Below are 26,300 nucleotides of genomic sequence, written 5' to 3' on the forward strand. Positions count from 1 at the left end.
CAGAGCAAGTGTGACTTCGTGAGATATTCAGAGTCAGGTCTCCGGGGACCCACTCTCCATGACACTGGCCACCAAGAAGTCACTGACCTTCTGGGCAACAAGATAGTTGGCCTCTCAATTTTGGGATCTTTTGTAGAAATTCACTTAATGCTGTTGAGTCTATGGTTACCTGTTTATCAGACAAGACACCTGAATCAAAAGCCCTAAGCCAGATAAAAAGGTATTTAATTATTATTGAAATTCAAGATGAATTTCTTTTTTTTAACAAAATTATCTTTTTAAGTTTAAATTAGTAATATATGAATTATAAATAGTCTAAAAATGACAAACATTTGTAAGATGATTACACAAATATAACCCCTGTTAAACAATTTACTATGTCACCTCACTACCTGTGTTCTACAAAAGGGTTTATTTTTTTAATATCTCATAAAATTAAAATTATACTGTACTGTCAGTTGGTATTTGTCAAGGTACATTACCTTCCACATTTTATTCTTTTCTCCTATTATATAGTATTCATAAAATTTCTACCATGCCCTAGTCATGGGAAGCCCTGGATAAGTGATGCACAATGGATACAAGTATTTGGTATTACTGCCTTTCAAATACAAGTTTTAACAACCACCTTACCTGTGCACAGGCAGGTGTGGTCACTCTGGGGGCAGGTAGGTAGGAATGTCGTGGGGGGACGGGCTGAGGAGAGGATGCCAGAATTACACCTTAGTTTCCTAACTATCTACTAGGACTTTGAGAAAACACCAGTTTGCATTGAAGGTAAAGAAAAAAGTGGACTTAATTTCCAGAGATGAAAATTAAGTCCTTAATTGCCTCACTTACCTCTCTGTACGCCAATTTCCTTAACTCTGACATGGAATTTTGCTTGTTGGGGCCTTAGTTCCCTTCACTGTGCAATGAAAATCATCTCTAAGGCTCACTTCTCTAATAGCCTCTGATGTTATCTTGTCTGCCTCTCTTCCGTGTCTAATTTTATACATATAATTTTTAATTTGTTTGTTGAGGAAGGCAGCTGATTGCATAAGTGTCCAGCCCCACGAATCCTGGATCTGTCTGCTCCCAACCTAACTCATGGCATGGGAATATTTCAGGCTCTGCCTTTTCTTCATCCTCCCAATTTCAAATGCTCTCTCTGCCTGCTCCTTTGCCTCCTGTCCCGCTTACATCTCTCTTCCCAGCCTCTTTGCTTCCTTATTCCAAATCTCACCTTTGTTGCTGCTCACTTTGTTCACCCAGTAGGCATCCCCACCCCATGCTCATCCCTGGCTCTATTCCTCCAGTCCAGCTCCTGGAACCCAAGTTCAGGTCAAGGTCCTGGATGTCCACATTGCCTGAGAGAAGAGTTGAGGTTGGTGGTGGGGACAGATCAGAAGAGTCTAACCAATGAGACATTGACAACTTGAACAGCTGCCCCTTGTCTCCAGGGGGAGGAGCATATAAGGTCATGCCATGTGGCTCAGCCCTCAGAATTTGTGGTCCAGACCATGGAAACAGCAGGAAAAAAGGGCTCTTCTTGGTTAGCAAGTGATACTAAAGGTCATACACGATTTGAGAATTTAAAAACCAGAGTGACTGCCCGGCTGGTGTGGCTCAGTGGTTGAGCGTCAACCTGTGAACCAGAAGGTCAAGGTTCGATTCCTGGTCAGGGCACATGCCCAAGTTGCAGGATTTGATCCCCAGTGGGACGTGTGCAAGAGGCAGCCAGTCAATGATTCTCTCTCATCATTGATGTTTCTATCTCTCTCTCCCTCCCCCTTCCTCTCTGAAATAAATAAAAATATATATTTTTTAAAAAACAGCAACAAAAAACAGAGTGGCTAGAGGCAAGGGAGGAAAACAACGGAGCTTGCTGTTCCAAAGCACTTCCCTAAAGGCCTCCTATATTAAGAAGCGCTGTAACCCCTAGCATAAGGTAGGTTTGCTACAGATAAGAGGCTGGTGACACTAATGCTACTTTGCTTAGCAAATGAAGGCTGAGAAGAGCAGTTGAAGGGCTGCTCCACTGGAAAATCTTTCCAGAGTAACCCTAAACCATTACATCCCCCATCATCTTTGCATCCTTTTCTCCTCCTGGGAAGATAGGTTATTTTCTGACAGTAATGATGTTTAAATGATGGTGCTTTTAACCTCTGTCCAAGCATACATGTCCCAGGGAGTTATGATAGCCACTGGAAAGTGTGATTAAAAAACAACAAAAAAACCCCACAAATGTTAGAAATGCTCAAAAGTATTCCTGTGGCTAAGTATTACCCCTGTTTCTACAAGGACTTAATTCTTCCTTCCTCTCTCTGTCCCTTCCTTTCTTTTCTTCTTTCTTTTCCTTTCTTCTCCCTCCCTTCCTCTCTTTCTTTCTTTTCTTTTTCCATTTCTCGCAGGAAATTTGGGTGCTATAGGAGAAATGAGAGTGCCCAACCATTGAATTGTCTTCAGAGAGGAGGAGTTTACGTGCACTCACACATCAAGCAGAATAGCACATAGTAAAATATGGGCTTTGGAGACCAAAAGACACAGACAGGTATGAGTCCCAGTTTCAATATAACCTTCAGGTGCAGGTGAGAGCCATCAAGCCAGAGGTAGGAATAGGCGGAACTAATTTCAACAAGAGACAAAACAGTGGGTTTGCTAAATCATCTCAGGGGCAAAAACACAAATTTTGTGTAAACTAAAAATTGTTTTTCTTTGTCATCAATTAGTTTTTGGTGTGCTGTGTAAATAGCCTCAATCAGAAAGTTTTGATTATAGTGATTCTGCTGTATGGAATGTTTTAGTTACTATTTTCAAAATGTGGTGAAATGCTGGGTTCAACAAGGTTCAAGTTCTCTTGATTGATTTCTCTGTTCCTTTTATAGGCTAACATGCTCTGTGATTCTGTAAGAGGAGGAAGTAGTAGGCAATGTTTCTCAAATTTCTTTAGCCCAAGGAATAATGCCGTTTTTTGTGGAGTATGTCAAGGGACTTGTTTTGTGGGATATACCTTCAGAAATAATTGCCAGTCTTCGGAGATCATGCCACTGTATGAGGATTGCCCATACATATCCTCAACAGTAAACAATTTAAAAAAAAATGTTTTTATTGATTTCAGAGAGAGAAAGGGAGGAGAGTGAGATAGCAACATCAATGATGAGAATCATTGATCAGCTGCCTCCTGCACTCCCCCTCCTGGGGATCATGCCCATAACCCAGGCATGTGCCCTGACCAGGAATCAAACTGTGACCTCCTGGTTCATAGGTCAACATTCAACCACTGAGCCACACCAGCTGGGCCAAAGGGGAGACTTTTAAAAAAGACCTTTTAAGAAATTGAAATCAAGACAATATGCCATTTGTCCACACACAGAATAAACCTGGCATTCCAAGATGCTCAACCACATAATTTCATTACTCCTCCTAATGGGAGACAGTGCCCATTAATTGCCAAGGCTGAATCACCCGTCTTAGGGCAGAGTTATGAAGAGATTCCAAGCCAATTTGCTGCTCTATAAACTTGAAAAATTAAAATACTAATAGATGCATCAGCCTGCCAAACACAGGGATAGTCCCTCAACACTAAACAAATGGTGTTGTCAAGGAAATGGGTATTTTCTTGTCTACTCTTCGTCACAAAAGGGAAATGGGCTCAGAGGCACTTTGGCTCAGGGGTCAACAAATACATATCAGGCAGAATGGGCTCCACTAGAGGCTTCCCTTTCCTCTTGGAGTTTTTAAAGTCAAGAAACTGCCCTTGACATTTCCAACAGATTCTTCAACTTATATCTGTGAACATCTCAAAGTATTGTGAAGATAACCAAAATGAAGAATTAAGGAAAGAGTTACAGCCTCCCCAAGTCATATCTGTTATATATAAGATTATGTATTTTATTTTACATATTTATACACATATATATTTATATCTATAAATCAACATAGATAAGTTTTTATATTTATATGTGTATATAAAATAGAAATATATAACTATACGTATATGCACATATGTAAAATATATAATCTTCTATTAAGAAATCTTGGAGGTGAAGGGGTAGAATTTATGAAAATGAAAAATACCAACTACAAAAATGTTCTAGCTCAGCCATCAGTAACAGCCATTTTTTGGAAATCCTAGAATACCTACCCGAACAACCCAGTCTTTAATTATCATATATGATATCGCTCATGATGCTCTCCCCTAGTGTTTGCTATTACTCTCTCCTCTGAGCACTTGTGAGCTCCTCCAAGGTAGAAACCATGCTCCCACTGGGTGTCCAGGCCCTGGGTAGTGACCAACTTGCACCTAGAGGCTCTGCAAATGTTATTTTAAACTTGGAGGCCAGCTTGCTGGCTCTGCCTCTACTATTGTCTCAGTGTGATGGGGGGCCAATTTCTGAACCTCTGTGGGCCACAGTTTCTATAACTTTAAAACAGGCAAGTTGGATCAGATGACATTTATGATCCTCTCCAGACCTAAAGATCTCCGAGTCTGTTTTTCTACCTCAAGGTCTCCACCTGCAAAGTGAGGAAAAAGTCCTGATTTAGCTCTAGGAGCAAGCCATATGAATGATTAGGGTGTCTCTCCTTTTTTTCTAAGTATTCCTCCCTGTGACTGTGGCTCGGGCCATCTCTAAATGTAGGATGATGAGGTAACCAGCCATATACTATGCTCAAAGAATGCACAAATGTCATTCCCTTTCGTGTTTTAACTGCTATAACCTGGTAATAATTTCACAACAAAAATTCCTTGTACTTGTTTATTGTCTTGCATTTTATAAATACTGTCTCATATATTTCATCTTTTGACACTCATAACTGCCTTACAAAGTCAGAAGAGCAGATAGTATTCCCATATCCCAGCTGTGGCCATATTCCCATATCCCAACATTCAGCCTGGGTGTTCTTTCCACTGTGCTCACTGTCTGAGCTTGGGTTTCATAGACACAAAGTAAATCTTGGACTTGGGTGGGTGGGGGTGGTATTTAGAACTCATCCACTCAGCCTCTTTTTGCACATGCACTCAGCAAACATTATGAATGTCTCGTGTATTTTAGTTCCAGGGCTAGCATGATACCAGTAAATTAATCCAGTATTTTCTACAGTGTATTTGAAACACTGATATGACATGAGATTTGTCAGGAAAAAAAACCCACACAAAAAAACCTTGTGGTCAAATAACTGGGAAATGCTCCATCCACACCCTCTCTTAGAGATTTGCAGTACATATTTGCAAATTAAAAGTGCCTGGAAGTCCTGGATAAAGAACTCTGTTTAAACACTTTTAAATTTAGTAGTTCCCAAACTCTATTTAGAACCCTTTGTGCATAAAATATTATTGACAGGTTTCTACCCACAGATCCTCCTGAGATCCTGCTGAAATAAGCGTGTAGACGTATGAAAAGGAATAATCTCACAAGAATAAACAGAGACAAGGTCACCAATGGACAAAGGGTTTAGACAAACATCTAGAAGAGAGAAGGCAGCTAGGAGCACATTGACTAATGGTAGAATTCTTCAACTTGTGTCTGTGAACAGCTCAAAGGAGAGTAAAGATAATCAAAATGAAGAATTAAAAAAATATATATACAACACTCCCTAAGTAAAGATAGAGAGAACTATAGTACAGAATAAATCCCAAGGGAGTTGCCAGGACCCCAGAGAAACTGTGAGCTTGAAATTGGTCAGTCCCCTGGTAGGCAGGAGATGTCATGGGTGGGTTCTAGTGGAGAGACTCACTGCAAGTCTCTCTTAGAACAACTGTGCTGGACAGAGCTAACTCCCGCCCACAGCTGGAGGTGGTGTTTACCTCCAGGCTCCACAGGAAGCCATCTGATTGTGGCAGGGCCAGGATGGATTCTTCCTCCTTCTGGCATTTGGAGACCCACTCCCTTGCTGTCTCCCTGAAGTGAGGATGGCTGATTGACCTCCTCTGTCTCTCTGCCTTCATCAAGTAGCATTCCCTCTTTGTCCCCTTTGAAAAAGGAATAATTAGAGAATAAGAGTTGTTAGGAACTAAAACGTAACTGTCCAAAATAAAAAATTTCATGGAAGAGCTAGAAAATAATGAAAATCTTTCAGCATGGAGGGAGGGAGGGAGAGGAGAGAGAGAGACAGAGAGAGAGAGAGAGAGAGAGAGAGAGAGAGAGAGAGAGAGAATGAATATGAGAGACATAGCAAGAAGCAGGGGCCAAATGTAGAAGTAAAAATATCCAGCCAACAGGAGTTCCAGAGAACACAGAGGGTAGGGCCAGACCAGGCACACAATGCTCTCTCGGTACAACCATTCCAGTGCCAGACCCCAAGCAGGCAAAGCCCTTGCCCCCTGGAGCTGGCGAACCTTCTGGTAGGGCAGACAGGCAATCTCCAAATACGGTGCAATGCCTGGGGGATAAAGAAAACCGGAGGATAGAGAAACAGCAATGAAGAGGTGCTGTGGTAGATGGTGAGGAGGTGAAATCTGAGCAGAGACACTGAATGGAGGGAGGAATTAAGCCTCGTTCAATCAATATTTGCTGAATGAATAAAAGGGTGAAAGTATATAGATGGAAGAGTGATAGAGTGCTGAGTAAAGCAGGATCTCGCTTTTCTAGTCTGTAAACCGAAGAGTTCCACTAGATAATCTCTGAGTCCTAATTACCAAGGGGTCTTCCATCCCACCCAGTAAGTCCACTTGAATTGTTGAGGTTGGTTAGCGATGTCAGAGAACACTTCATGCCTGGTGATGTGTTAGGAAACACCAGGCAACGCTTTATCACAGTCTCAGCGAACTCTGTTCTCCAGGGCCTGGGAGCTGGAGTTTTATACTGTGGCTATTTTTAGTTGTTGTGTGCAGTGGCTGCTGGGACTATTGCCTCAGGAGGCCAAGAACTTTATCCCGGGTGAGGCATTCCATTCTGTAACCGTGCCCTGAGGAGGTCTCTAATTGAGATTTGATGATTTACAAGCTCTCTGACAACTAGATACCTCCTTCACAAAATGCAAGATGAGTTCTTGTGCTGGGTACTCAGCTGTCAGCAAGAAACCTCCCAAATTACTTTAGTCAATAGTTCCCATTCAAAACCTTTTGCTGAGATAAAGGGCACAGTTTGCTTTGGGATTGATTAATGCTTGGGAAGTCTTGGTTTGAGGTGGGCCAGGGGACAATGCCTCTCATATTGGTTTTTCACAAGGGCATCCCAGGGTCCTTGCCCCAGAGCCCGAGTTGGGTCCTTACCAGTTAAACAGGGACAGCTGGCCTTCAGGAAAGCCACTAGAAAGATCTGGTTGGGGGACTCGGAGCTAGGTATTCAACATGCCAGTGCTCTCACTTCTCTGCTCCAAGATAGTGGCTGTGAACCCACCACTGCCACACTCATTCTCCCAAAGCACAGATCTAGCCTTGCAGCTCCCTAGTTTAACCCCCTGGACACTCCCTGCTGCAGACACATTGCACTCCTAAAGGTCTCAGCTGCTCTGGAAGGCCTTTTGCAGTCCTAGCCAATCCTCAGGTGTAACTTTGCTTCTCCCATGCCTCTACTTTCAGCCCCTATATGGTCCATCAAATTATATTATTGAACTAGAGGCCTGGTGCACAAAATTTGTGCATGGAGGGGGGGTGTCCCCTCAGCCCAGCCTGCACCCTCTCCAATCCAGGACCCCTCGGGGGATGTCCAACTGCTGGTTTAGGCCTAATCCAGGGGATCGGGCCTAAACCAGCAGTTGGACATCCCTGTCACAATCCTGGACCACTGGCTCCTAATCGCTTACCTGCCTGCCTGCCTGGTCGCCCCTAACTCCCCCCGCTGCCGGCCTGATCTGGTGACAGTTCTCTTCTTGGTTGTGGATGGTGGCCCTAACTTCCCCCCATGCCGGCCTGGTTGCCCCTCACTGCCTCTGCGTGCTGGCCTGACCACCCCTAACTGCCCCCTGCTGCCAACCAGGTTGCCCCCAACTGCCCCATCCCTGACGGCCTGGCTGCTCCTAACTGCCCCCCCCCCCCGCTGGCCTAGTTGCCCCTCACAGCCCCCCCCCCACCCCTGCTGGCCTGGTCACCCCACACAGCCTGCTTGTTCAGTCATTTGGTCATCCCTCACTAACCCCCCTGCCGGCCTGGTCATAGGCAGCCATCTTGTGAGGGAGTGAGGGTTAATTTGCATATTACCTCTTTATTATATAGGATGTTCCCTATAAAGGTTTATTCCATCCTCCATGCCTGTTATGGACTGAATGTTTGCATCCTCCCAAAATTCAAAGGTCAAAGCCCTAAGTCCCAGTATAGCTGTATTTAGAAATAGGGCCTCTAAGGAAGTAATTAAGGTTAAATGAGGTTATAAGGATGGAACCCTGATCCTATAGGATTAATGTACTTATGAGAAATGACACCAAAGTGCTCACTCTCCCTCTTCCCTGTGAGGACACAGTTGAGAGGACCACCATCCACAACCAAGAAGAGAACTGTCACCATACCTACTATGCTGGTACCTTAGAGTTCTAGTCTCCAGACTGGAAGGACATAAATGTGGGTGCTAAGCCTTCCTGTCTGTGTTATTTTTGTTATGAAGCCCAAGCTGATTGATACAATGTCCTTACACATGCAATCCCTCTTCACAAAGTGTCCCTGTGGCCATTTCTATGGGACCAAATCCTTCAAAGAAATGCTTCCTTTTGCTATGAAGTTTTCTCTGATCTTCTTAGCTAGTAACATCTTCCTCTTCTAAATTCCCAAAGAACGTTCTCAGTACTTGCTTTTTGAAAACTTCCACTTTTTGACTTCAGTATTATAAATATGACATTTTTCCTACTGAGCTGAAGGTCCTTGAAAGGATGGGCTCCTTTGTGTCTCCCATAACTATCTGGCACAGCATCGTTAACACATTAAAATGCCAGCCATCCTTTATTGAGAGCCCCCTCTGTGCTAGGCGTGGGTGAAATGCTTTCTATGTGAAGTTGGAATCCTCACAATCACCTTCGCAAAAAATATATTGCTATCCTCACTTAAGAATGGTGGAACTTGCTGCATGATTCTATTCATGTGCCGTGCCTAGAATAGTGAAAGAAACAGAAAGTAGAATGGTGATTCACAGAGACAGAAAGTAGAATGGTGATTTCCAGGGTCTGGGAGGAGGGGGAATAAAGAGTTATTGCTTAATAGGTATAGAGTTTCAGTTTTGCAAGATGATAAGAGTTCTGTGGGTATATGGTGGTGATGTAGCAGAACAATGTGAATGGATTTAATGCCACTGAATGATATTAACTTACAAATGGCTGAGGTTAAATCTTATGTTACGTGTATTACCACAATTCTTGGAGATGGTGAAGCTGAGGCACAGAGAGGTGAAGTAACTTGCCCAAGGTCATCAAACTACAAAGGGGGCAGTGCTTGGATGTGAGCCCTCTCTGCGCACTCTTCTTGTTTTGTTTCATTTTGAAGCATCTTCTTTCCCCCAGTTGTCAGGAGCAAGCCTCTACCTTGGAGGAGGTGGACCAGTCTGTTCTACAGTGTGACCCACCTGTGAGCGTGAGAGTGAGAGGTAAGAAGGGGCTGCCGCCGGCCTCACGATGGAGTCAGCTGACCTCACCCTTGACAGCCATGCTCTGGAACTCTCATTACACCGAAAATCAAACCCTGCTTCTAAAGCCATTGTCAGGGTTCCTGCAACAAGTAGCCAACCCTCTTCTAACTCATACAGGGGAGTTAAAAATTCACAGAAAACTTTATAAATGCTTTGGTGATGTCATAATAAGGAATGAACTTAAACAGGAAGTGCTGACCTCACCAAGACGAAGGGGCCACGTGGGCAGGCTCAAGTGCTCTCAGGTGATAATGGTTTGGGCCAGGGGACCTGCTGGGAGTGCTCACATCATCAAGGTTAGTTCTGGTGTTAGGGTAAGAGAATTGGGGTTTGGGCTAGGGTTCAGGGTTAGGGTTAGGGTTAGGGTTAGGGTTAGGGTTAGGGTTCGGGTTCAGGAGTCCCCCCTAAAGGTGAGGCTTGGAAGTTCTCTTCCTCCCTTATCTCAAGCTGTAAAACCATTGGTTGAGACCCTGGGCAAACCAGTGACCTCATCATACATCCTGCTCCACACGTTCTCCAGCATCGTTCCAGGGCAGCCCACTCACGTCTGGGAATGGGAACTCTTCTGGCCAGTCACCACTCAGGCTGAATTCAGTGTTCCTTGCACTGTCCTGAGAGTAAGGACAATGCAATGCTTCACAAGATTCCCCTACATTTCCAATAGTCCCTTAGGGAACCCAAAGAAATGATCCCATGGTCACATTAGCTCCATGACAGCAGAGATTTGTTCACCACTGGACCCCCTGGCTTGGTCCTGTCACCAAGCCAGGCACGGAGGGACACTTGCTAAATATCAGTTGAATTAAGTGGAATTGAATTATGTTACCTTATAGAAGCTAGTAGGAGTTAAGCATCACTAGCCCATTTTACAAAGGGAAGTCAGTTTCGTTTGGGAGTCATGGACCAACCAGGAGGTGTCACGTACTGTTCAAATGCTGGCTGGGCAGCAAGGCCCAGTCTTTGCCCTCAGAGTTTGGAAGGACACTGACACAGCAGAGAGGTCTTCTTAAACCAAATGGTGTCTCTGGTGTAATTCAGGTGCGGCCCTGGAAAGCACATTAAGACCCACCCTTCAATTTGGTAATTGAATGGATCCTATCCAGGGCTCTGAGGGCATGAGTATTTTGATGAGACAAGCTGAAGCATTCTTCTGTGGATTGGTTTGATCTAAATCAGGTATATTTACCAATCACAAAAGAGTAAAAATCAGGAAAACCAAACCAAGTAAATCATGGAAAGATCAAGGAAGTGCAAATTATTGAGACTTCTATTAAAAAGAAGAGCTGTGCCTGGTCAGTGTGACTCAATGGTTGGGTGTCAACCTATGAACCAGTAGGTCATGGTTCAATTCCCAGTCAGGGCACATACCAGGGTTGTGGGCTTGACCCTCATAGGAGGCATGCAGGAGGCAGCCAATCAATGATTCTCCCTTATCATTGATGTTTCTCTCCCTCCCTCCCTCTCCTTTCCTCTCTTGAAATCAGTAAAAATACTTTTTTTTTTTTTTAAAGAGGAGCTAGTCGATCTAAATACTATAAGTAAAAACAAACAATCCCTGGGGGAAAGAGATTGATCGGAGTGGCACTAATTTTGTACCTAAGACTTTTACATAAATGAGCTTATTTTATCCTCATAATGATCCAGTGAGATGCTAGGTGAATTGGTCAAGATTGCAGAGCTAGTAAGTGACAGGACCACAATGTGAATCACACAGTGTAGCTCCAGGGTTTCAGCTTTAAACCACTGGGCTAAACTGCCTCCCAAGGTGACATAGGAATGAGGACAATTTAATTGCTGAGGCCTGGAATTTCCTCCTTGATCCTACCTGCCACCCTGGTTCCTACATTTCCTTCAGAGTGTAAAGCCTGCCTCTTCCATGAAGCCTTCCCTGATAAATCCAGTTCTCATCTGTCTCTGAATGTCCTCAGTGCTTATTTGATACTGTGAATCATATCTTCTGGAACTGGATTCTACCACAACTCTCGTATTCATTTGTAAATGCTTTGCGGTATTCATCTTCCCCCTCAGCTAGCTGGCCAGCACCTCACAGAAAGGGCCCCTCTTAGACCATTTTCTATCTCTCACGGCACGTGCATGTGAAGTGCAGAGTGCAGGCTCAATAAAGATTCTTCAACCTGCTGATTTGAAATAGATCAAAGAGATACATAGGAAGGGACAGGCAATTGACCTGAGTTCACTCTTGTATCTATAAAATGTTTATTATGAAATAAGAACTCACCACACTCACAATTGTTCAACCTTTACCCTTGTGTTTTCTCAGTAACAACCTCCTCCCCCAACCCCAGATAACCGGCCCTGCTTTCATTTGGCAGTTGTTTGTTTGAGGAGAAGGACCCTGATCTCTGGGTCTGGGTTCCAGGCTTACTGCTACATTTAGCCCTACAATAGCACTGTCCTCCACAACCTTCTGTGATGATAGAAATACTCCAGATTGGCACTTTCCATACAGGAGCCATTAGCCACATGAGTCTGTTGAGCATATGAAATGGGACTAGCATGACTGAGAAATGGAATTTTCAATCTTTTTTCATTTAAGTTAATTTACATTTAAATAGCCACTTTCGGCTAATGGCTATCATTTTGAACAGCACAGTTCTAGAAGAATCAAGCCAGTTTGTGGAGGGTTGCTGCTATAAATAGAAAAAGACTAGCCACCAAGTCCTTTCTTTTTTTGCCACCACAGAGGTGAACACAAATATTTCTGTAGAGGGAAAAAACCAACCTGCAGTTGTGGTCCAGTTAACAAAAGGCACTCATGTCAATTACTCATTACCACCTCACATATTTACCGTGCCATTGTTATCATTGAAACCTCAGAACATTAGTGCTTTCCTAAACAGTGAGTTCCCTTATTTATTTTGACTGTTGCCAGGTTACAGTTGTGCACCAAGCCCTGGCAATCATGCAAGGTTGACGGCTTCTGACAGGTCTGGCACTTCTACTCATGAAGGCTCATGAAGGATGTGGAAGGCTCTGCTCAGAAAGCATTGGGGACCTGGTTCTTAAAGCCCAGGTTCTTAATATTATAAACTATAAAACCCTTGGTTTCAGGGCAAAGTTCATGCTTCTTTCCTATGGAAAGTCATCTCATATTAGGAAAGGAGTGTTATCTGGGAGCAGAGCTGCCCACCAGAGCATTTTCCTATGTACATGGTACAATTCATACACAAATTCATTCTGGACACTTTGGGCCTGGGTATCAGAAGGTATTGGAAGGTATAAATTTATAATGGAGGCAACCAAGAAATCATGAGAAGGCTGAGACCAAGAAGAGCAGCAATGGAAGAATTAGGAAAGATCACCAAGACCAAAGTTGTGTCATTAGAGACCAAGGTTAAGATCATCCACACCCTTGTACTCCCAATTACTCTGTAGGGATGTGAAAATTGGATAGTGAAGAAGGATGATGGCAAAAAAAATTATTCATTTGGAATATGGTGTTGGAAGATATCTCTAAAAATATCCTGGACCACCAGAAAAATGAGCAAGTGGGTCTTGGAGCAAATTAAGCTGAAATATTGCTCAAGGCAAAAATGACAAAACTGAAGCATTGGGCACATCATAAGAAGGCAGGATTCTTTGGAAAAGACAATAGTGTTGTAAAAAATAAACGGCAGCAGGAAAAGAGGAAGACCAAACATGAGATGGATTAGCCCCATAAAAGAAGTCATAGGCATGAGTCTACAGGAGCTAAGCAGGGCTGTTGAAGATAGGACATGTGGAAATGACTCATTCATAGGGTCATCAGGAGTTGGATCCCACTCATTAGCACATGACAACAACATTAGAAAGTAGCTTGAAAATGGGATTCCTTTTGGTTGTAGTAAGTCCACTTTTCCTAGAATTTTCCAAGGTAACTCATAGAATCACCAGAGGCTTGAACGGTAAGAGCTTAAAAGAAGAGAAGATGGTATGGTATTTTGGCTTGTTTTGGTGAATGATCAGCTAGGACATCTATTTTCCTGTCTCCTCATTTTTGAGAACTTAAAGTACATAATAAAGACTTTTCAAAAGACAATATACTCTTAAAAGATAATAGAAATGAGGAAGGTCAGCAAGCAATCTTTGCCTAAAGGCCAAATATTTGCTATAACTGTCCCCACAAAAGTTACTTTAATGTCATTAGCATTAGATTTTACTTCAGTTGAGCTTCATGACTATATTCCAAACTGCAATTCAAACTTGAATTCAAGGGGCCAATATTTGGGAAGAAAGGAGAAGCAACTCAAGAGGAATGGGGATCTTAAGGCCAGTTAGGACAACCTCCACTGCTGGCCAAAGGAACTGAGTAAAAGAAACCAAATTTATTCTTAGCAACTAGAACATTACCTTGAACAACTAGTAAAGCAGAACAACTATTTGAAATGATGATTCTCAGACACTGTGACAGGTAGAACAGGACCCAAATACAAATTGGCAGTCTCTCTGAGTTGAGGAGAAGAAGTTTGGAGTTTGGGAAGGTCAAGGCAGCAAGACATTGAGGATCTAACAACCAGAGAGAATGGAGCTGCAGAAAGAGAGAGAAAAAGAGAGAGAGAGAGAACCTATGGGGAATTAACTTAAAATGGCTCAAGGAACTAAATATAAAACTTAATTCTATAAAACTGCTAGAAGAAAATAGGAGAAAAATCCTTGTGACCTTGGGTTGGACAAACATTCCTTAGATAGAGCACAAAAAACACAGACCATAGGGGGGAAAAATTGATAAATGGACTTAATCAAAATAAAAAACTTGTGTCTTCAAAAAACACTTATGAAATGAAAAATGAAGCCACAGACGTGTAAACTATTTGAGAAACACTTGTCTGATAAACGTTATCTTATGTATATAAAGACTCTTAAAATTCAATAAGACTTAATGCTAAAATAATAATAAGCAAAATATTTAAACAGATATTTCATCAAAGAACACTTAATGATGTGTAGTAAGTACATGCAAACATGCATAACATCGTTAGTCATTAGAAAAATGTAAATTAAAGCTATAATGGAATACCATTGTACATTTACCAGTATGCCTAAAACTTAAAAGACTGACAATACCAAAAAAAAAAAGACTGACAATACCAAGTGCTGGAAGGGAAACAACTAGAAGTCTCATACAAATTCTGAAAATAACTTGAAAGTTTTTTAAAATAAGGTTAAGCATGCACTGACCATATAACCCAGTAATTCCACTCCTAAGTATATGCCCAAGATAAATGAAAAAAGAATCAACACAAAAGTTTATATGTGAATGTTTATAGCTGCTTTATTAATAATAATCTCAAACTGGGAAAGAACCCAAGTGTCCATCAATTGTTCATGCATGAACAAATGGTGTTGTAATCATACAATGAAATATTACCCAGTAATAAAAAGAAACCAACTGATGATATATGTACTAACATGGATGAGTTAAAAAGCATACAGCTAAAGTGAAAGAAACCACACACAAAAGATTAAACAGAGTTTAATTCCATTTATATACTTTAAACAGGTAAAACTAGAGTGATTAAAAAAAAAAGCTGGGGGGGTGGGAAGATATTAACCAAAGAACTGGTATGCATATATGCATAACCCAGACAATAATGCAGTGAAGACCTGGTTGGGTGGTTGCGGGGCGGGGGGGGGAGCGGGGGAAGGGGCAGGGTGGAGGTTTCAATGGGGGGAAATGGGGAACATCTGTAATACCTTCAACAATAAAGATAAATTTTAAAAAATCTCTGTCATTGCCAGGAGTCAAGGGGTGGCTGGAAGAAGATGCATGGAGATGGATCAAGAGGGAGCTTTTTGAAGTGATGGACATATTTATTCTATGCTATGATTGTGATGGTTGTTACACGACTATATACATTTGTTCAAAACTCATTGAAATTTATACTTAAAATTGCTGAATTTTAATGTATGCAAATTATGTCCCAATAAAATTGATCCCCCTGAAAAGCAAGATACATAATAGGATATATGGTATAAGACCATCTGTATTAAATAAAGGGAAAGAAAAAGAGATAATTTCAAATATATGAACATACACATATTTGCTGGACTGGGCATAAAAGGTCTCAAGAAGCACTTAATAAAAATTCTAGAATGAATTGCCTCAGAAAATGGAGGTGGGATGACTGAAGGAATACGGTGGGGGAGAAACTCCAGCTTTTGTACCTTTCAAAGTTTGAACCACGCAAACAATTAACAAACACATTAAATGTGGGGAGAAAAGACAGTTTGGCTCCCAAACCTGCTTCTCGACAATATGATTTGAGTCGCAATCCTGCTTCTATGTGAGGGTATCCCTATCTTTGTTACTCACAATTTCCCTTTTCCCTATTTAAAAAATCACAGAGCTGCCTAATAGTATGTTCACTATATACTGCAGAGGACATGAGGAGAATATAAATTGAAGATGTGAGGGGGCGTTTCTCCATGGGAGAGAAACTATTTTACTATAGGGGAGAAAAGCTTTCATACGCAGCAGGTTAGAACCCGGGGACTCTTGGGTTTAACTCATTCAAACTGTTTTTATTCATTACAAGTGAAAAATTTAATGTCCAGAGAGCGTAAATGACTTCTCCAAAGTTTCATGGTCAGTCAGTGCCAGAATCCAGATGGGGACCTAGCTCTTCAGTCCTATTACAGAGATAATATCAATAAAGCAGGTGACCTAACACAGAGCACGGTTCAAAGTAAACATTCAGGAAATATGAATCTCCCCTTCTCTTTTCCCCCTACCTCACCAGTTGGCTTGTATCAGGACTCACTAGCTACTCAACCCCACCTCCAAGGCAACTATCAGTGAGTACAGGGACACAGTGGCCCTTACGTGAACACTGACCAAATTCCCCAGAGAACACTAGTAAGCTTTCCCTTCAAAAGAGAACTACTCTTCCCACTATCAGATCAGTTTAATTCAATTCGACAAATATGTGCAAGCCCCGACTATGGGCCCGGCTCTGTGCTAAGGGTGGGTGTACATGCCCAGGTAGGTAAGATGCAGCTGGAGAACATTCCCCCATGGTGCTTTCACTCTAGGGAGGAACGGGTGGTGACACGCCCTTCCCCAGAGGATGGCAATGTTAGGTGACAAGCCCTAAGCTGGAGGGAAGCACTGAGGTAGCAACAACCTGGAGGTTCAGAGCCGGCTTCCCAGGGAACATAAGTCCAGAAAGAAAAGGAGTGGAATTACATATATTTAGAAATGGAATTACTGGGTTATATGATGCCAAAGGGGAGGAGATGCTGCAGGCAGAGGGATCGCCAAGGGCAAAGCCAGATGAGGCAGAACAGCATCTCATCTGTGGGGAGCTCAGCATTCCTGGGGCATAATGAGTGAGGGAGGAAGGGGTGGGAGATGGGACCGGAGAGGCTCTCAGGTTGTTAGGGACAGGACATAAGACCTTGCATATGATGCTCAAAGGTGTTGGCGATGGGCAAGGTTTAACACAGGGGAGTTACTATCTGATTTGCAATTCTGTCCCAAGGGATGGTCTTTACTCCATAGGCAGGTGAAAATTACCGGAGTTCAGTTCACCTTGACCAACATTTACAGAGCCCACTGTGTCAAGCCCAGCACACCCAGGACACTGCACTGCAGAGATAAGCAACATGTGGTCCCTTCCCTCAAGAAGCTGACATTCTGGTGACCTATCCTTTAACAATGGGAGTCCAGAAAGGATACATCATGTCTTTCACTATTCTAACACTGTTCCCCTTCCTCCCTTCCCCGGTGTTTTGATTGGCAGCCCCAACCCAGTCAGCTGATGTTCTCTTCCCTCACTTTCTCCTGGTCACTGGGCTTGGTTTACCTTCCGTGTCTATTGACAGAACAGTATTTGGTCAATTATATGGATGCAGAAACACAAAAGCAGGCCCAGAAACAGGACACAATGAATTAGCTGTAGCTCCTTGCACTGTTTAACACCAACCGTGGGGCAAATCCTCGAGTCCTTTGACTGGAACATCCCTTCACGGCTCAACAAATCAAACTAAGCTCTCAGAATATTGGCTTTCTGCCCAACGTCAGGATGATGCTAGGAACATGCCAGGCATTCTCATGAATGTCTGAGAACTAACGAGATGAAGATGCAAACGCTGCTGATTTCTCACAGAACCCCTTGCATTTGGTGGGAAATATGGATCCAGGAGTGGCTGCTCATGTCCAGAGGTTCCCATCAATTCAACTCAATCCTACCTTCAGGGCTGCGATGGGTTGAAGAGAGCCTCCCTCCCCAAAGACATGTCCAATCAGAACCTGCACATGTGACCTTACGTGGATAAAAAGGGTCTTTATAGATGTAATTCAGTTAAGGATCTTGTGATGCAATCATCTGGATTGGGTTGGGTCCTAAATACTTTGGCAAGTGTTTATAAGGGAAGAGAAGGGAAAACACAGAGACACAGGAGGGAAGGCCTTGTGGTAACGGAGGTAGAGAGGGGAGTGATGCAGCCCAAGCCAAGGAATGATAGGAGCCGTCAGAAGCTGGAAAGGGCAAGGAAGTCTCCCCTAGAGCTGTCAGAGGGAGTGTGACTCTGCCAATACCTTGACTTCAGACTTCTGGCTTCTAGAACTGTGAGAGAATAACTTCCTGTTGTTTTTTAGCCATAAAATGTGTGGCAATTTGTCTCAGCAGCTCTATGAAACTAACATAGAGGGCTTGGAGCACACTCTCCCTACTGCTGCGGGCCACTGGGCCGAGCCTTCCTCTTCCCTCCATGTCCTGAGGATCTCTGGGTGATGTAGTCCCTCCTTCCATCATTCAATCCTCGTGTAAGTGGCCATAGACCAAGTATATGAGAATGGATAGAAAGCAGGCCCTCCTTCGACACTTCACAGCTAGAGAGAGAGATAAGGGCATTAAAAGGACATTATAACATTTCAGTGTTATGGGCTGAATTGTGTCTCCCCAATATTCATATGTTGAACCATATCCCTTGTACCTCAGAATGTGACAGAATTTGGAGACAGGGTCTTTAAAGAGGTGACTAAGTTAAAAGGAGATCATTAGGGTGGGCTTTAATCCAACATGACTGGTGTCCTTATAAGAAGAGGAGAATAGCACACAGACACACACAGGTGAAGGACCATGTGGAGACACTGGAGAAGACGGCCATCTATAAACTAGAGAGAGAGGCCTAAGGAGAAACCAACATGGACGTACACAGAAGACATGATGAATACCCAGGTAGGCAAGTGGGATACATCACAGAGATAGATAACATTGAGAGTTCATGGGCCCTCCTGAGATCATGTTACACACACAAAATTTGTATAGAGTTTTGCATATTCATAAGCATCTAGCACCCAAGAAAAAGGGCCTTGGATTGAGAGGCCAAACTCCTGGCTTACTCCCATTTCACAGGCAGCTTTGAGCAAGTTCCTGAACTCCTCTGTTTTCAAGTTTCTTGTCATAGCTTTACAATTCTGGTGCTTCTCTAACTGATAGCACTGATTCACAGAGCCCACAAGCTCATAGGGGCACCTAGAAAATAGTTTTGAATAAAATTTGGACTTGATGGTGTTCCCAGCACCCTAATTAAAAAGAAAAGTGACAAGAATAGAAATCTTTGTTCAAACCTGCTCATTGTTCCATTTTTGTATACTCCCTTGGTTCTGTGAAAGGACAATGGGGCACATGCCGTGGGCTCAGACTTGCTTCCAAGGACGTGCGTTCACATGTCCTTATGACTGACATTAAAGCAGGTGTTCCTAGGGACCGTGGAACAGGAAGATCCTTTCAGGGCTCCAGCTATTTCCAAACATCTCAATGTGCAAGTAGTCCATCCAGGTAGGCCAGCCACACAAACTTTTTTTATTGGAAACTATATTGACACACCCCTCAACTCAAACTTTGTGTTGAATCCATATGCCACCCCCCCTATAAATAGCTAGATATACAAACACACAATATATAAATCAATATCATACTTGCTAACTTTTTCCAGAAATTTGTCTGTATGAAGCCAAGGATCTAAGTATTTGGCCCTATCCAGACAGTTGAATGAAAAATAACTTAAAAATACATATTCTTTTTATACAAAGTGCATTTATATCTAAACACCTGGGCTAATCTAGAAAGGAAGCTTGGTGGATGTCTGTTTGGTCCTTCTCTACAGGATAGATGGAAATTCTAATTGGCTTATCCATCACCTTACACATTGCTTTGCTCATGACATCCTTCTCCACACATCCTATTAGTCTTCACAATGAAATCCAAGTTCCCTAGTTTGCCATGAAAGACTGCCCTCCTAGTTCCCAGCCTCACTGTCTGATCTGTGCCCACCTCCACCTCTCCAGCCTCATCTGCTGTCATCTCACCTCCCTCCCTCACCCCAGTCCAGGCATACTGCCTCCATATTCCCTTACACACCAGCACTCGGTCCCATTGTGGGAAGATGAATGAAGTCTCCCAAATTCACCCATGTCCTAATTCTTGGGATCCATGAATGTTACTTTCTGTGGTGGAAAGGACTTTGCAGATGTGATTAAATTAAGACTCTTAAAATGGGAAGGTTGCCCTGGATGATCCTGGTGGGCCCAAACTAGTCACCAGCTCCTTATGAGAGGGCCCCAGGAGGGTCAGGTCAGATGGAAGCAGGAGGGGGTGGGGAGATGCTGTGCTGTTGGCAAGTGAGGAGGAGGTAGGCCCCAGCAGGGAGAGGAGGGAAAAGAGCAGATTCTCCCCTGGAGCTCCCAGAACACAGCCCTACAACTCCTTGATTTTAGCTCCATAAAACTTAATTTGATTCCTGCCCTCCAGGACTGTAAGAGATTAATTTGTGTTGTGCCAGAAGCCAATTCCAGCATGTCAGCAAGGCTGAATCATCTGGAAATGGCTGAGGGCATTTCCCCAAGACTGAAAAGGATGCATAAATGATTGCTTGCTGCCAGACAGCTGAGGGCATTTCAATCTACATGTTATTGCCTCCTACTGGCCAAACACCTGAACAGCCGAAGGCAATTCCTCCAATCTGACAATGGATTCTGTATACTAAACCCTGGCCTTGGATATGTATACCTACCTTGCTTTAGGACAATTTGTGTTAATAAAAAGCAAGGGGTCCAGAGAGACAAGAGAACTTGGTTTCTTGAGCCAACCTCTGGCCCCCCAAATGCTTTCCAAAATTACGTTTTGTCTCTGGACTTTTGATTAATTTACACACAGTGCTTCTCAGATTCCTGAACCTCTTCTAGATGCCGGATTAAGACCACTGGCAGTGTTGTTTCAAACCACTAAATTTGTGGTAGTTTGTTGCGGCAGCAATAGGAAAATAATCCACCCTATAAAGATTTATGTTCTTTATGGCACAGCTACCATTGGACATATTAGATATTTACTTATTTGTTTGTCCATCAGTTGTCTCTGCCACTAGAACATGAAGTGCATGGGAGCTAGGACTTTGTTTTCTTCATGGTTATAAACCCAGGGCCTGGCACGATAACTATCTGCTGAATGAATAAATAAAGGATATATTTTAATTAAGTATTTGGCCAACACCCTGAAATGGCTGACCCTCAGTACAATGTTGGTTGGACCTAGTTACAAGCCTGTGTGACATTTTCACTGACTGGTCAGTGTAATTTAGGAATCACACATTGCTCTCCTGCTGTTTTTCCTGTCACCATTATCAGTTGGAGATGCCAGAACAGGCAGGAACATACACAAATGAGTACAGGAGTAGACAGAGCCCATGCTGTCCACACTAGCACAGCCCAGGAGAAGAAACCCCTGGACTGTACAGTAACAAGTCCCACTAGGGAGGTGGTGCACACACCTGACCCCATCATATTTGGGGGTTCCACATGCTCTCTGGGTTGCTAGGAGGAGGAGGAGGAGCCTGAGCAGGTTACACTCAGACTCTACACTCCCATGCAAGCAGAACAGCCTGTTTACCCATTTTCATATATTATATTTACATGTAACATAATAAAGATCTGCAGAGGAGATGAGGGGCATAGAAGCAGACTCTAACTGCCTGTCTTCTTGCAAGTTTTGCTGACTATCCTTAAAAAGGCGGCCACACACAGGAGCTGAGGTGTATGGTGCATTCTGTAACATATTGTTAACAGAATTCTATTAAAAAGAATGTAAACTGCCTAGATGGTGTTGCTCAGTGGTTAAGTGTTGACCTATGAACCAGGAGGTCATGGTTCGATTTCCAGTCAGGGCACATGCCCTGGCTGCAGGCTTAATCCCCAGTGGGGGATGTGCAGGAGGCAGCCCATCAATGATTTTCTCTCATCATTGATCTCTCTCTCTCTCTCTTCTCTCTCTCTTCTCTCTCTCTCTCTCTCTCTCACTTTGCTCTCTGAAATAAAAATAATTAATGAAACATTTTTTTAAAAGAATATAAACATAAAAAGTTAATAAGTCCAATATCTGCTTTATGGTACCACGGATCATAAATAATTTAGGAATCACACGTTGCTCTCCTGCTGTTTTTCCTGTCACTGGCACCAGTTAGAGATGCCAGCATCTCTTTTTCCTTCAACTTCTGTTTGGTTCAATACCAGTGACAGGCTAATTTGTGGTGAAATCAACACTTTGCCAAATTTACAAAAATTTGTCTTGGTACCAATGATGAGGATGATTGCCTGTTGCATGGGTGCTTCTGTCCTGAGAACAAATAGGCCTCGTCCTCACGTTTAAAAAATGAGTTTTTCCTGGAAATGGATACAATGGTGATGTGGCTATGGAGGCTGGAAGGCACCGGCTCCAAGGTCCCCTCCCCCCAGAACACCCACAGCACTCGCCTCGCTCCTCTTTCACCAAATTCAGCCCCGTGTCTCCAGAACCCCATGATTTTCTTGAGAGCAAGGGGCCTCCCTGTTTTTCCCTTTCTCCCACAAATGCTCAGTATAGTACAAGAATGTTTGTTGGGTATCTAAATATGAATCAAACACTCTGCTAGTTACTTTTTAAAAAATATATATTTTATTAATTTTTTAAAGAGAGAAAGGGAGAGGGATAGAGAGTTAGAAACATCGATGAGAAAGAAACATCAATCAGCTGCCTCCTGCACACTCTCTACTGGGTATGTGCCCGCAACCAAGGTACATGCCCTTGACCAGAGTTGAACCTCGGACCCTTGAGTCAGCAGGCCGATGCTCTATCCACTGAGCCAAACCGGTTAGGGCTGCGAGTTACTTTTTAAAAAGCCCTTGTGGTAGAATAAAGGAGATACAATTTACACACAAAATCACTAGGGGACAGTACAGAGTAGAAAATAACTGCATTAAATTAATAAATAAAGTGTATTTCATTAGAGTTCTTGGAAACCAGGAAGAAAAGAAATTATTATAAACTGGAGATTTGTAGCTTCATAGAGTAACAATTTTTACTAGCAAAAAATAGTAGTATTGTCTGACCGGTGTGGCTCAGTGGTTTAGCGTCAACCTATGAACCAGAAGGTCACGGCTGGATTCCTGGTCAGGGCACATGCCTGGGTTGCGGTTGCAGATCTCCAGTGTGGGGCATGCAGGAGGCAGCCAATCAATGATTCTCTGTCATCATTGATGTTTCTATCTCTCTCTCCCTCTTCCTTCCTCTCTGAAATTAATAAAATATATTTAAAAATATATAGTAGTATTACTAATATGTTGCCCTCATATGTAAAAAACATGTAAATATGAATATTGTTGGGGGGATGTATGTTGGGAAAAATGTTTTCCATCGTAATTAATTAATCAATTCCTGGAGTATTTTTTATGTTTTAATAATATTCATAGCCATAATCTTTATCACATATCAGTCTGATACAAAGATCGCCAAAGTTCTTTGCTTAAATATCGTAAGTGTTAAACATTAACACTGATAATTAGTGTCTTACTACTACAGCAATGGTTTTACTTAATCAGATATTTTAGATTGGTACCAAAAGGGCAAGCTCAGTGACAGAGGTAACATTTATTGACCATTTATCTGAAGCACCTGTAACCTTAGAAACATTAATAATGAAACTCTAGCACCAGCCGGCGGATTTGACTTTCTCTCTCACACAAGCCTTGGTTTTGTTTTTGAAAATCATGCTGACGAAGGAAATGGGATAATGTACTTCAGGTCTGTCACAAGGTAGCGATTTCAGCAGCACTTTCTGCTCACTCATAAGTCAACTCTTAAAAAACGCTTTGCCCATCGTATATAGCAGTCAATGATTAGACACTCGCTTTAAATTGACGTTCCAGTCCTGCAATTCTGAGCCTTCCTGGGTGAACCATGGAATGACGGATTTAATTAGCCTTACTCTTGACTACATATTGAGATCCCAGGACCCTGACACCACGCATCCTTTCCTGGTCGCTCAGAGCAAAATGAAGCACCAATTATGCCACCTGCGAGTGCAGGTGTTCCTGTCTGAGGCAGCCTTACCTTCACAAAGAGGGTGATCTCGGGGTTCGTGGAAGCTGATTCGTCTTCTTCCAAATCATTGGCAGCAGAATAGCAGGTGAGGGAATATTCACTGCTGTTCTGGACGGTGAAGCTTGAAGGAGAAGGCAGGCTCCCCTCCATCATGCTTCTGTTCTCCTGTGGCTCTTCTGGGCTCGTCTCCTGGTCCTGAATTGGCGAGTATAATTCTTCCATTGAGACATTCTCGTCCTCCCGGGGCTCATCTGGTTGAGGATCCTGGGCCTCAGGACATACCGCATAAGGCTGGAGGTAGCCTTCTTCTTCTGGTTGGGAAAAAGCCAAGCTGTTTTCCTCACCTCCCACAGCATCAAATGATACAGATTCATATTCATGGGTTTCCAGCTCAGTGGCATATAAATTGTTTTCTGAGCTCAAGTCTTCATGGATGTTATGATAAAAGGGACCTTCATTTTCTGCTGGCTGGTCTGGAACCTCATACACCGTCTCTTTCTGGACTGTGTCATAAGTGGTGCTATAGTCTTCATCATTCATGTTTACGTATCTGATGGATCCTTTTGCAAGCAGATCTGAGTAGAACCCAAGTGGGTAAAGGGATGGAGGATGCTGCACTCCCTTGCAGAAGAGTCAACAGGCTTTTGAAACACAGAAATTAGCAGCCACTATCAATGACAAGTCTCTAACAATCATTTACCAGAGACTTTAATCAGCAAAGCACAAGTCCATTGGCACAAGATAAAGCTTACACACTCAGTTAACTCTTTCATTCCTAAGGGCATGTCAACTACACTCTGGGGTTTTCCTATTGTAATTTCAATTCTTTGGTTGGGTCTACTGGAGGTTGAATTGAATTTCGTCCATGTCCACATTAAAATTCTGAATAATTCACTACTTGTCACTAAAAGAAGCTCCCTCTTCCAATTGCTCTCAAATGTTGACAACAGTCAAGACGTCTCTGCAATTCAGTTCTTCACAATGGTAATATCTAACAGTATTTATAGCTGAATTCAAAACAAAACAGTTATTTGAGTATTGATACCCAATGATAAATGAGTTATGTGTACTCCAGTTGGGTAATAAACTCTATTTGCATTTCTTATCTGGAAATAGCACCAGGTGATTAAGTGGCAGAAGGGGAAAAAAAGATAATGCTCTGGTGTATGGGTGCATCAGTACAGACCACCAAAAAGAAGGGGCTCCAAGATTTATGGCTTTGGGTTTTATTTTTCCCTCTTCAATCTGGGTGGTCATCACCGTCAGCAAACATTCACTAAGATCTTATTATAAACAGGATACTGAACTGAGCACTAAACATGTGAGTTAGAAGATATGTTCTCTGTTATTAAGGGACTACTAAGTATAGTAAGAAGGCCAGGAAGATAAACTAAAGCCCTAATGGACACAGAATAAACTATTCAAGGTTTACTTCTCGCAACTGGCCCAGGTCTGGCATAAGCAGCAAAGAACTGTGTACAAATTTGGCTAGAAGATGTCATATACAGATGTCATATACAGGCTCTTTGTTTTTCAATCTGTTCCTCTGTTCTGCTAATTCCCTCTTCCCATCACCACATCACATGCATCTTTCCCTTTGAAGTGACAACCCAGATGAACTGTAAAAGGACTTCAATGTCTAGAAACCACGTGAAAATTGAGAAGCAATGCAACTCCAGTTGACAGGTTTCAAAGCTTTTGGTGAACATTGTGACAAAACTCTGTTGTACACTTAGCTCCAATGTTGTATCCAAATATCTTGTGGAATAAACTAGAATTATGGAATTTGGGAATTCTAGAATTCTAATAAAGAATATAGAGTTCTAACTCAAAGAATAGCTAAGAGGAGAAATGCCAGAAGCAGACTATTGACACTAGCCCCTCATCTTATTGAAAACTGAGGTTTGATGGATCCAAATACCTGATAATTTACTATAGGTTCCAGAACCAGGTGTTTGTAACTGATGGAAGCCCCAGCTCAATTCCTCCTCATAACTTTAGCACTGGAGAAGACCCAAGAGACCGTTCAGCCTGACATTTTATTTTATATTTGAATTGAACGTTCCAAGTCTGCACAGAGCTAATGATCTGACTTCAGCTTCAGCTTCCTAACATCTAGCTCAACGATCTTCCTGCTACTCTCGCCCTTCCTTTAAGTCAGCGTTTTCCAACTTTTTTTCATGATCACACCCTTACCTTCCCCGCTCCTGCACCCGCCCCCCAAATCCTTTGTAGATATTTTCCCCATGAACTTAAAATACTGCAAATATACTAGATATCTGTTTACATACAGTATGTAATCTGTCTTTATACATAAAAATTTTTGTTCCCCAAGAACCAATTTCCATCCCTTTTGTGTGACATTGTTTTTTCTTTTTAATCCTCACCTGAGGATATGTTCATTGATTTT

At 42.6% G+C, this 26,300-nt stretch overlaps 1 protein-coding gene across 1 annotated transcript in view; it reads right to left on the reverse strand.

Annotated features, from left to right (window-relative positions):
• CLIC5 (chloride intracellular channel 5) overlaps positions 1 to 24,585 on the reverse strand; it is a 179,707-nt gene extending 155,122 nt beyond the window's left edge. Inside the window, exon 1 of the mRNA XM_008153222.3 lies at positions 23,900 to 24,585. Coding sequence (XP_008151444.2) covers positions 23,900 to 24,430 — 531 coding nt within the window. The 5' untranslated portion in view covers positions 24,431 to 24,585. The remainder of the gene's footprint in view (positions 1 to 23,899) is intronic.
• Between the last annotated feature and the right edge of the window lie 1,715 nt (positions 24,586 to 26,300).

Source organism: Eptesicus fuscus, chromosome 10 (genome assembly GCF_027574615.1).
Source record: "Eptesicus fuscus isolate TK198812 chromosome 10, DD_ASM_mEF_20220401, whole genome shotgun sequence".
Taxonomy (NCBI): Eukaryota; Metazoa; Chordata; class Mammalia; order Chiroptera; family Vespertilionidae; genus Eptesicus; species Eptesicus fuscus.